General features: G+C 40.8%; 1 protein-coding gene across 1 annotated transcript in view; it reads right to left on the reverse strand.

Moving 5' to 3' along the window:
* Positions 1 to 12,487, reverse strand: part of LOC111230650 (collagen alpha-1(XIV) chain-like) — a 170,546-nt gene that overhangs the window by 103,947 nt on the left and 54,112 nt on the right. The window contains exons 19-21 of the mRNA XM_022757440.1: positions 10,514 to 10,630; positions 5,686 to 5,835; positions 2,783 to 2,857 (exon numbers count right to left, since the gene is read on the reverse strand). Coding sequence (XP_022613161.1) covers positions 2,783 to 2,857; positions 5,686 to 5,835; positions 10,514 to 10,630 — 342 coding nt within the window. The remainder of the gene's footprint in view (positions 1 to 2,782; positions 2,858 to 5,685; positions 5,836 to 10,513; positions 10,631 to 12,487) is intronic.

The following is a 12,487-nucleotide window of genomic DNA, read 5'->3' on the forward strand; positions in this document are numbered from 1 at the left end:
CATTAAATGCAAAACAGAGCGTTGCCTCCGCCACTCTTCACCAATCATTCCAATCACTTCCCTTTCCCTTCTCATAAAATCACATTTAAGGGTCAGCTGGTGCCGGATTGATCAGCTGACAGCTTTAATTCTATCATCTGCACATGATAAAGAAAAAAAAAAAACGATTTTCTTTCACAATAAAAGCCTATGGCTGGCATTAATCAAGTTTTGTGAGGGTAGTGGCTCTACTGCAGATTTATTTTAAGTTCTCGGTTCAGCCACCGCCGTGACTCTGCTGTCACGCTGAAACCTCCGCGGCTCCTGGTAGATACGAGATGGAGGGAGCGAGGCGGCCGGTTATGAAAAGGAAGGGGAGTTAGAGTCAAAAGAGCTGACAGGTTGTGGATTAATACATCTCACAGGCGAGGGAAAAGGAATCCAGTTTAAATCCAGTTCATGACAGGTTGTACGTGCATCATCACAACAGATGCACTTAAAAGCGTCACGATGACAAATAGAAATTGCTGGACTCTGAGCTGAAAAAGGGAAAAGTTATGATTCTAACTGTTAGTGTGTGTAAATTTGAACAGAATGATCTGAAGCTTTTATTCATGAAAATATGATGGTTATGAAGCCTATAAGTTTTCATTCATTTAAGAGTAAAAATGTATGAACCTTTTGTTTTAGATGTGCAGACTAACCTTCAATTTAGTGACTAAAGGCAAAAATGAATCATATAAGTGAATGTACAGTAATGTGCAGATGTTTAGATTTATAACAATCACACGACACCAACGGGAGGCGTCTGATTGGTGCAGCAGGACGAGGAGTCCAAACACACAGCCAGAGTCATAAAGAACTATCTTCTGTATAATTACAATTATATTCTGTGCTGCACATGGAGGAGAAATGACAGGTTATCGACACATGATAGGCGGCGGCTTGCTACATTTAAGGTTGGATAAAAGTACTCTTAACATAAATTTGTTCCGGTGTTGTTATGCATGCGTGATTCATCTGGTCGGCTCAGCATCGTGCGTTGTTCAGCAAGCCTCCTGCTTCTGTTCACGCTGGGGCAGCATCGGATGTTTTGAGGTCAGCTGAATATCCAATATGTTGCAACCACGCTCTGTATAATGTGAACTCCAATGTATGTAGCTTGTATGAATTCATATGACTGCAGCCAGTGAGGAGAGGTTCACTCACCACTCTCTCTCATTTCTAAGAGGCTCCTTCTCTTACCGGCTGATTGACTATTCAAATATTCTTTTAAAGACAGATTGGGGGGGGGGGGGGGGGGGGGGCATCAGCAACATGTTGATGAGACCAACACATATGAACTGTTCACACCGGTCCCTGTACTTCAGCTGATTCTCCACTCACAGCTATAAAACAGATACGCAGTGTTGTGAAAATGAAACTGTTGATTCTGTGTTGACAGATATGTGAAGAATGTGAATTACACGTCTGTGGAGATGAAAACTGCTGCAGCTGATCCAAGGTCTGCATTGAAGACATTTACTTTACACAACCTTTTTGATTTACTGTTGAAAACGTTTCCCTGTAATTAGTAAATGAAGTAATTAAGTTGTCCGTTATCTCATGTCATCTGTGTGTGTGATAATTGGAAATGAAAATTATGGCTCATTTCTCCACCATATATAGATACTTTTAAGCATGTACTCAGATGTCAGAAATCAGCATGTGTGTGTGTGTGTGTGTGTGTGTGTGTATGACACATCACTGTGTGGGAGGAGAACAGTTAAAGCTTATTTACTCTATGCATACAATGCGCTGACACTAAACTGTCATCCTCACACCTCAGACTCTTGACTTTGACAAGTAACATGTCTCATTTTGATTTATATGAAATGAAATGTGGGCGAAATGTGAGCCAAACTTAGCTAAACTTAGCCTCTGAGTCAGTGACAAAGTGCAACAGTTACATCCAGAGGAAAAAAACTAAATGAACTCTTAAACGCAGCATTTTTGTTGACTATTGCTGAACAAAAAATGCAATTTATTTTGTGTATTGTGTCACCTGAAAAAGGTCTTATTTTTTATATGTTTTACTTAAGAAGACGGCTTCATTATGAAACACTGAAAGCTTAAAATCACATAAAAGTCCTTCATCAAAAATATAAATGATATGTATTTATATATATTGCTGGGTAGTTTGAGTGTAATTTATACAAGAGCAATAACATTTCAAAAGATGATCATATGATTAATTAAGTAAAAATAATACAAAAGATCTCTCTAAAATGTTTTGTATAAAGTTGAATAAAATACTCAAGAACTATTACATGAAAACTGTACTGTACTACAATGTTGAGTAAATGTACTTAATAATAATAATCAATAATAATTCCTTCATTTACTGTATATAGCACCGTTTACAAAGTGCTTTGACATAAAAGCACAAACACGCAAGAGAACAATGGCAGACGAACCCAAACAACAACAGCGACACATAAACCCGTAAGAACCCAAGCAAGTAACCCAAGCAACACAACAACACAACAACATAAATTGAGACCAGGACGACCAAGGAAAGATGTAAGATGATGTAAGAAATGAAAGGGGACAGGAATAAATATGTATAGGATTGACTGGTACTTTGACTCCACTTTACTCCAGTTTTCACCGCTCTGCCTCGTCTATATCATCAACAGTCAAAATGGTTTTTAATCCATCATGTTTCCCCAGTGGAACACAGACGATCGTTATTTAAACCAATACACCGACGTCACAAAAAAAAAAAAGACAAGAAAAACACAACGATAAAATCAGCTCTTACCTTCTTTGGCTGGGGGGATTGTGGGTAGTGGGGTGGTGGTGGGGGGCCTGGTTGGCGCCGGGGTCGGGATGGGCACTGAGAGAATAAACAAGACACACACGTTCACGAGGACATGAAAACCTGCAATTATGACCACATTAACCGTAAAACGATCGCCACATGCTGTATTACCCCAAAATTAAATCCCCATCCAAAGACAAAATTAAAACGTAGGAGGAGGACTGAAGAGAAAAACCCCGGCCTCAGACGCGCCACAGTCGCACGTATAACGTACAGAATGTGTAAAATAACTACGTTCAGCTCTGTGATTTTAGCTCCTGTATAATTTGGTAGATTGATCACAGTCAAACTTCAACCGTCTTTGCTTTCAACTCCTTACATTTATTCTGTGTGTGTGTGTGTGTGTGTGTGTGTGTGTGTGTGTGTGTGTGCGTGTGGGTGGGTAGGGGGGTAGATAAACCAGCGGCCCCCCTCCCAAACACACACACACACACGTGGTTTGTTCATTCAGTGCTGTTTAGGCAGTAAATCAGCTACCTGAGGCTGTGAATTACTTGTGATGGCAGGTAGGGAGCGTTCAGTAGCGGCTGCCTGCAGCGATGGGGATAGTCATTTGGAGAAAAGACTCTGGCTTTCATTTGCATCAAAACAAAGCAATAAATCATCGTGGAGGCTCGCAGAGCTACAGTACAGAGGGGAGCAGCTACAAGCAAACAAATACCTGCTCTTGGGATGGAACATTCTTTCTTTATATTTTCCTTTCTTTTGTCTCTGTGATTACGTCTTTGTCTTGTTTTCGCCATCTCTTCGGCCTCTCGTCTCTTTGTCTCCAGAAACACACAAGTTCCTGTCTTTCACGTTCCTTACATCCATCCTGCCTCTTCAACTTCCCTCTGAATTCTTTGTCCTCACTTCATTATTCGACGGAAATGAACTTGCAGAGGCTCTAAATTTGTTCCTGACAGCTAATCTATCTCAGGAAACATGATGCCTGCTAAGATTTTTGTCATATTTTAATTCTAATTGCCTGGCAGGACAACGCAGAACAGTGACTCTGCAGAAACAAAATAACTCTAACTAACTACACTGTGATGTTGTCGAAACTGCATGTTCATTTGGTTGAATGCTGGGAGCGCATTTAAGTCTGGAATTAAATTTTCATAGCAAACTGCTGTGCACTGGAACAAAGAGATGCCTGATGAAAAAACACTAAAATCTTTGTGACTTATTCTCTGAACACATTTGATACGAGCTAAAAAGGCAGCAGGCTAACAGCGATTACTAGTGCTTATTTATTACTTACCTAGTCACTTACTATTTGATCCATTAATAATTTCATCAATCAGTTGATTTTGCAGAACATTTCATGATGTAGAATTACAGGTTTTTATCCATACCTCCCACTGCTAGTTGAACAGTAACAACAGAACTGTTGACCTTCGACCATTTGTCCTCATAGATAATGGAGTTATACTGTGTCATAATTAGCATATGAATTTGTGAGTTATGGCCCAAAACGTGTTTTGTGAGGTCACAGTGGCCTTGACCTTTGACCACCAAAATCTAATCAGTCACATTCAGAGACCTCCAACATGGCTGCCAGACGGTGTGTGAGGTAAATTGACTGAAAATAATCTCATACAATACACTGCATATATGTTCTGTATGGACATTTGAAAGTGACAAAAGACCTGCTATGAAATCTGTCCATTAGATGTTGTACGTACTACTATTACCTTGTTGTGTTCGCACATTTCACATTCACCCTAATGAGGTTGAAGAAGCTCGTTGAAGCTAAAAATCAGTGTAGAAAAGGGGAGAATTTATGTTTTAACACTGGAAGATTACACTGCACATGGTGCTCATTGAAAAGAAAAAAAAAAAAAAAAAAAAAAAAAAGCCCACCCTCCCCGGCAGCCTCCCTCCCCTCCCTCGTCTCCACACAGTGGGTCTTGATTAGTGTTTGGAGCTCCCGGTGCAGAACAAACGGCTCATTCTGAAAAGAAGAAGAGGATCCAGCTCTCGTCGCTCCCGTGAGGATAAAAGATGTTTCATGTTGAAAATGACGTGATCCTCCTCTCAGCCTGCGTCGGGCTTCTATTCTACTCAGTGACAGCTGGCAGCAGTCTGCGTATGCGTGTTTGTGTTTGTCAAGCCTGTGTTTCTGCTATATTGTCATTATGACACATGTATGGGTGCGTTTGGCACATTGTATGGAGGAGGTAAAGTACTTTTAGATGTGTCAGTGGTGTGTGTGTGTGTGTGTGTGAGCGTGCTTGTGTGAGACAACTGCAATGTGTGTTCTTGCGAACAAGCTGTATACAGTGTTTGCTTGTATGTCAGCTCTAAAACGCCTGTGAAGTGTGAGTTCTTCAGAATCACATAATCCTAAAAATCCCAAAGGGATCGCACAATTTTCACTTCTCTCACTGAGGCCTGGATGAATCAGCTTGAATAAGATATTAAGAGGCTCAACAACAGAAGACTGACAGTTCTTTTCTTGTCTCAGACTGCGACAGAAACCTGTCCTTCACCTACTAACCATCTCTGGTCACTGAAACACAGCAGGTGTTCTGAAAAAGTCTAATTTCTCACAAACAAGGGACTAAAATGCCTAAAGACAAAGAGAGAAACATGCGTCAGGTGTCTACAACACCTTGTTTTTTAAATTATTCTTAAACATGTTCATTGTTTTGCTCATCGGCCCAGAAAATGTTTGTCCAAAGTGATTCAGTTCTTAATTGTATATGTCTGGATTTAAATCTCGAATTCTGTCAACACAAAGAAAAAAACGTCCAACGTGATGCACAGACTTCTGCATTTTTCTTCAGTGTTTGAAAGTGTTCCCCCTGGTTGTGTGTGTGTGTGTGTGTGTGTGTGTGTGTGTGTGCGCGCGTACTTACGTGTCTTTTCAATAACCGTGACTGCGGGTCCTTCAGTCCCGTCCTGCAGCTGTGCGTACACGCTGATCTTATACTGAGTGTTGGGCTTCAGGTTGTTGAAACAGTGTCTGCTGGCTCCTCCGCTCAGCTTCGTCTCCTGCTTCTGACCGTCTGCAGGAAAAGCACAAACATCACCTCCTTCATCAGTCTGGAAAAGCTGCTGTTTGTGCAGGGGTCGTTATTTATTTGGACATATCAGCAAACCAAAGTTGTGTACGTGTACATTTACCAACAGTTTTCTTTCAAACGGGGCCCTTTATCAGAAAAGTATCATTATCACTGTATCGATTCTCTCCTGTTAGTGTTTCAGAGTGAGACAGATAAAACAGTGATCAACAGTGTCCAGTCCAATGTTCATTCATTAAGGACCTTTACACTGCAGCTCAGTTTTGATTAGTACGGGAGCCCCTTCGACCAAACTCCACAGGCAGAGGGTGTAAAAAAGCCGCTCCCTCCAGGACAGATGTTCCGCTGTGTTTCACACTGTTGAGGATCTCATCATTTGCCAAATGTGTCAATTGCTCTCTAAGTGAGTCATGAACTCCCACTTAGACTGAGGGACTGATGAAGGAGGCTGTTGTTTAATTTCCTGTGTTTATAACATTGAGTATAGAATATGTTTTAAACGTCTCTTACATAGGGATGATTTTTTTTGTCAGCCGCTCAGTTTGTGTTTCTGGCCTGATAAAGTTAAACTTTCAGCAGTCAGGACTAACTGACGGACCAAATCCAATTACTGAAATAATCAACATGTTTTTGTTGCTGTTGTTCGCTCCATGCTCGTGGTCAAGGTCGACTGGCACCATGTCAAATATATATTTTTTTTTTTAAGGAAAACTCGCTATTCAAAAAACACAATGCATTCACTTCTACAACTTCATCACAGGGGGCAGGTGGAACATTTTAATGACTCAAATAACTGCAGCGCTCTGCCAAGTCAATTATTAGAGCTGAAGCTTATAATAAAACTAACAATATAAACCAACATCCAAACAGACTGATTTTAGTACAAAACTTCATGCATTTATTCATAGATGCAGGGTGTGTGGTCGAGCACAGGTCAGTTTAACTCCTGCAGGAAGCGGACAGGTGAACGTTCGACAGAGCCGTCACAGCGGATGTGGAATGTATTCAGGTTCTGTGGAGGCATCAAATACGTGTCTCTTTAACGTCATAAGCTAATTACATGTTCATTTCATCAAGTCCTTGGGAACTCATTTTACAAAATGTATTAAATACAGAATATAAGGACATGAATTATTATGATCCAAACAAAGATTCACTTTTTAATCTGCTGATGTAAATGATCTGATATCACTGAGAGACATGTGATATTTAAACACTTTTAGTAAACTTGCTGGCAGCTGGAAGCTCATGTGGTGAGGGTGTGACCCTGTAACATTAGACAGGTTTCCTTACATCTCCCAGTCGAATATCTACTACATTTCATTACAGACACAGCAACTGTACGTCACCACGAAAACTCTATTTGTTTCATTTAAGTGAAGAAAGTAAAAGGTGAGTAAAGGTAAATAAATGACTAATTGAATGATGATGATATGAATGAATTGTATGAATAATTTTATTGTAATAAGACTGATACACAAACCTAGATGGCCTAACAATAAACTATTCACATTAAGTACAGAGGGCGAGGAGCTCCGATTATGTTGTAACAGCTCAAAACTTCTTCTTAGCTCGTTGTGGATATTTTGAAACACACAACTGTGAGTTGGAATATAAAAATACCAAAATGATGATTATGATCGGGGAAATACATGATCAAAGACAGACTGATCAAGTTTGGGCATCTGACCAAACATTTAGTGCCAAGCTTCAGGATCTTTACTGTTTGCTGTATTTGGTGCTAAAGAAAGAACTGAATCAGTATCAGTATAGAATCACACACAGTTTGAAAATGCAATAGAGATCATTTCCGCTGTGGCTCTAATTTGTGACGGTCCACGTTGTTCATCAGTGCAAAGGCTGGATTTTCCAGATGTCTGGGAAGGCTGATATGTATGTGTTATTTTCAGCAGGGGGTATCTAATTATTCTGCACAGGGAAAGGTTTGATTTCTGAATCTATATTAATGATTCTATATCAATCTCTAATCAAAAACAGGATAACTTCACATCATTTCCCTCTTTCTCCCGCAGTAGACGCATTCCTCTAGTAATTATTTACCAGCTGCGTTGACATAAATCCTCATTTAGCTCTATTGTGTGTTGAGAGAACCAATACCTCGGAGCTGCCTGAAGAAACTCGAGGGAACTGCAATAATATGTGCCTTTTATATGACATTAATGATGGCAGAGCTGTTGCTGTAGGCCTAAAGGTGATGAATAACAGCCATTACTTTCCTATTTGGTGGATGACGGCTGTATTAAAAGTCAATCTTACCTTAGAGGTGGTGACTGAGTGGTGGACGTGTGCAATCGAATCGGGGGCCACACCATCTGTTGTTTGATGTTATTTTGGTATGTTGGAGTGTGTTGATGTTACCAGTTTCAAACAAATGGGAAAATACACAATTATTTCTGCTGGCGCCGAGCCCGGTGGCTGCGGAGAATCAGCACCGGGAAAATGACTTTAATAATTGCAAGGCTGTTTTGTGGAGGTGACTTTGGTGCAGAGCCCCTTTTGACAGCAGGAGTAGGAGATGAATACATCAAAGTACGTCAAACAGAAACAGAATTTTATAGAGTTTAATTGAGACTCTGAAAGTAATCCAAAGACACGAAGCGGAAATTTAAGGGTTTCAAGCTGTTTTAAGTTTTCTTAAAGGCCAACAGGAGTCTATTGTGCAGCAGCTCTGTAGTTTTCCCCCCTCAACGTTTAACATTTCAATACGTAAAGTTTGACCATTATAGCCGGACATCCAGCTGTTGTCGATATATTTATACATTAGAAGGACAGAAATGTGCCGGCATGAATTACACGGAAGTTTGTCATAATATTAAACAATCAATCGAGAATATTACCAATCGAAAAGTATTCACTATAGGGACAGTACAGGGACACATCCTGGTCTGGTTTAATACAGAATACATTATAATGTGTTTATTTACATTTAACCTAAACCACCATCTTTCACTAACTTAAACATTCACTGTCAAGCTATAAACAAATAAACATGTTACCATCAGCGAGAGCAACTGAAATTCTGAGCTTCTGATATATTTAAGGTGTCCAACGACACGATTTCACATGTGACTTCTCTTAACATTTCCTGATGAAACACAAACACGGCAACTGGCTTCAACAAAGAGGAACTTCAAATAGAAGTGCTTGTTTTGTTTTGTTTTAACTGTTCTTCTCACAATCAGAGAACAAGCTGCAGGCACAACCGAAACTTCAGAGAAACCTGATGAGAAGAAAATAATTCTATCCATCTTTGTTCTATTCTGTACATTTCTATTCTTATTTTCCTTAAAGCTTAGAACAGACACAACAAGCTGTCATTACTGTCATTCCTATACCAAGAACAATTCATCTCAATACACTTGGCAGCCATTATACCAACCTTTGGCCTTTTTTTTTCCCCCTGTATTTTACCTCACACAGCAAATGTGAATGTCACCCGGGCTGGAGTCTGTAAGCCTTCCTTGTCTGCACAGCTAAACCTTTAAGACTCTCAGCACGTCTCTGATGGGATACAACAATATCTTTGTCATCGCAGGCTGTTTAGGGATTCAGAAAATTGGACACTTTCTCTGTGCTGCATACTGAAACTCCCACTAATGTAAGCATGCGAGTATGAATGAGCCCCCTACCCGTGCAGAAATGCAGCGTAGGAGCGTGATGGAAAAAAATCTGAGGCGGAGAATTACAGCTGCACACACAGCGTTACGTATCCCACTTTTATACTTGATGGAGCGCTAGTGATGCACGGTCACGTTAAATAACCTTGGCAGGCTCGGTTGAAAATCTACCAGATAATCTAGAGAGCCAGGAATGAGCATTGGTGTGTGTGTGTGTGTGTGTGTGTGTGTGTGTGCATTTTATTTGCATTTTCATACATGTCCCCTGTGGATAAAGGTCTAGGTGATCTTCATTATCTCAAAAGGGAGGGATTCGTTATGCAGCTAACCCGTTAAAACAACAATAAAACACCAACAAAAACACACAGACAGAAAAATGCTTTTTCGTAAAAGGAAACCTCCAACATGTTCCCGGATTTACTAAAGGTCGATATTATTTTGATCTCTGTGCGCCAACGCGGCCGAGCACAAAGACTACAGCATGAAAAGTGGTAAAAGAAAACCTTCCAACTCTTCCTGCATGCAGCCACTGAGCCAAGCTGTTGTCCATAAAGTCAGCGCAAAAGGGATCCTGAAATATATTAAATACACAAAATTCAAGATGTTAATGTGTAAATGTAGGAGTTGTTAGGAGATGTATTTTTGAATGCGAGCATGATAGAAAAGTAGCTTTTGGTGTGCCACTATGGTTTCGCAGGAACATGCCACTTACAGGATTAGCTGTACATGTGGTCTACAAGGAAACTGGCTCACTGGATTTATTCTCAGGATTTTCTGAACGTTACAGGAGATTCAGTCACTGAGTTTTGAAATCAAATTAATGGAAAGGAATTTTGTCTCTTACTTGTTCAAAAGAAGATCAAGATAAGTACGTAATGTAAGAAAAAAAACAAAAAAATGCTGAAACGCTACTTACCTTTACACCTGTGGCACATGAGTGGTGTGAGTAGAATATAGGGTGTAAATAAAGAAATGGAGAGAACACGTTCGGCTGTGACCGACCGCGCTGCTGTGCGTGTACTCACTGAGCAGGGACTCGATTACCACTCTGTAGGCGCCGGCGTGTCGGTGGAGCTGCCACTGGGCGCACACACTGGTCATCCTCACCTGATAGGCATTCAGGTTGGTGACGCCCAGGTACACTGCAGAGAGACGGGGGGGGGAGCGTTAACTTAAGGACAACACCTTTGCAACACAGGAGAGAGAAGTTTGTTAGCGTTCACAAACATATCTATAGATTATAGAATGGTGTGGTTAGTGTGTTTTTGACATTGTCCACATCTCTCAGTCTATGACAGTCAGCTATGAAGGGCACTACTGACCCATCCCATATTATTTCCAGCCTGACTCCACCTTCTTTGTACAAACGCTACAAAAACATTCTCCACATGCCGCTGCTTTAATAAAGCTGGATTTGCGGCCGTGTTTGCAGATGACACATACGAAAGCATCTGGCCAGATGGCTTCAAGGACACCGATGTGCATTTTCATGGAGTTATTTACAGACAGAGGGAGAAATATAGCTGCACTGTCTTTGCTTCAGAAGTGCGGCTTATATACACACTTCTAAACACACACACACACACACACACACACACACACACACACACACACACACGCCCAAACAAACCCACACACACTCTATTTATGCAAATGGTATGTATGCACTTTCATCGTCCGACTTTTGAAAAGCATCACTTATTCGGAGTTCAAAGACATTAGCACGCATGTTTCGGTGACTTGATAATGGCCTTGTTCATCACACTATAATTTATATTCCCTCTGACAAAACAGGACATTCTCCACTTGAGCCGAATATCTGATCTGACTTATTTTGGACTCCCTACAAATACATAATGTATCTCCGCATCTTTATGTAAAGTCAAACCATGTGATTTGAATAGAGGATTGTAAAGGGATTCTTGATTCAAGATCTGAGCAGCGTAGTGCAGGTAGTGTGAGACAAAATATCACAGTTGGTGTGACTGAATATGCTGTTATCAGTACTGTGACTATACAGTAACTGCTGGTGCTTTAAGGAAAAAAAACACAGAGGAAAACTTTGAGAAACATCAACAGTCACTGAAACAATAACCAATAACAGGCTGAGAACAGATTTTTAATTGATTGCTTTTTACTGGGGAAAATGTCCGCTCCACAACAACCGCAACAGTCCAGTACAGCATTAACACCACTGCTGACATGGCACCTATCCACCGGTCGATCTCACACTCCACCTCACCCTTACTCCTGAACTTCTTCACTTGGGCAGTGACTCACTTCCAACCCGTCAGGAGCCGTCACAGTAGCGGTCTCCCTTCTGCTACCAGAGTAGCTTCAGACTCTATATCCATAGAAGTGCACTCACTTGAAGGTTTGCTCTCAGTCAGCAAATGTGATTATATTCTACCACCACAACAACACAGCAACAACATCCGCAGCTATTTTTGCTTATTGCTGGAGTGTCAGTATTCATCAAATACCCGTGTTTATCTACCAGTGGATGATTAAAGTTGACAGAATTTAAATCAAACGATAAGTGAAAAGGTTTTACAGGAAGACCTGAAGCTCCAGTCTCCTTTCTGTCCTCAACAACTTTGATACTTGTGCTGGCGTGTGACATTGACACATCAGTCAACTGATTTCTACTGGTCCGCTGGCTTCATTAACATGCTGCTGAGTAATATGATCGACACTCCATTCACCTCCTGGGATCCCACTGGCCTCATATGATCTTACTCTCTTTTCAACTCCATCCATCTCTACATCATTCTTCTTCCTTTCTCCATCTTCTTCAGCGATACTTGTGCTGGCGTGTGACATTGACACATCAGTCAACTGATTTCTACTGGTCCGCTGGCTTCATTAACATGCTGCTGAGTAATATGATCGACACTCCATTCACCTCCTGGGATCCCACTGGCCTCATATGATCTTACTCTCTTTTCAACTCCATCCATCTCTACATCATTCTTCTTCCTTTCTCCATCTTCTTCAGC

The sequence above is a fragment of the Seriola dumerili genome, unplaced genomic scaffold (assembly GCF_002260705.1).
Source record: "Seriola dumerili isolate Sdu_G_001 unplaced genomic scaffold, Sdu_1.0 BDQW01000276.1, whole genome shotgun sequence".
Lineage (NCBI taxonomy): Eukaryota > Metazoa > Chordata > Actinopteri > Carangiformes > Carangidae > Seriola > Seriola dumerili.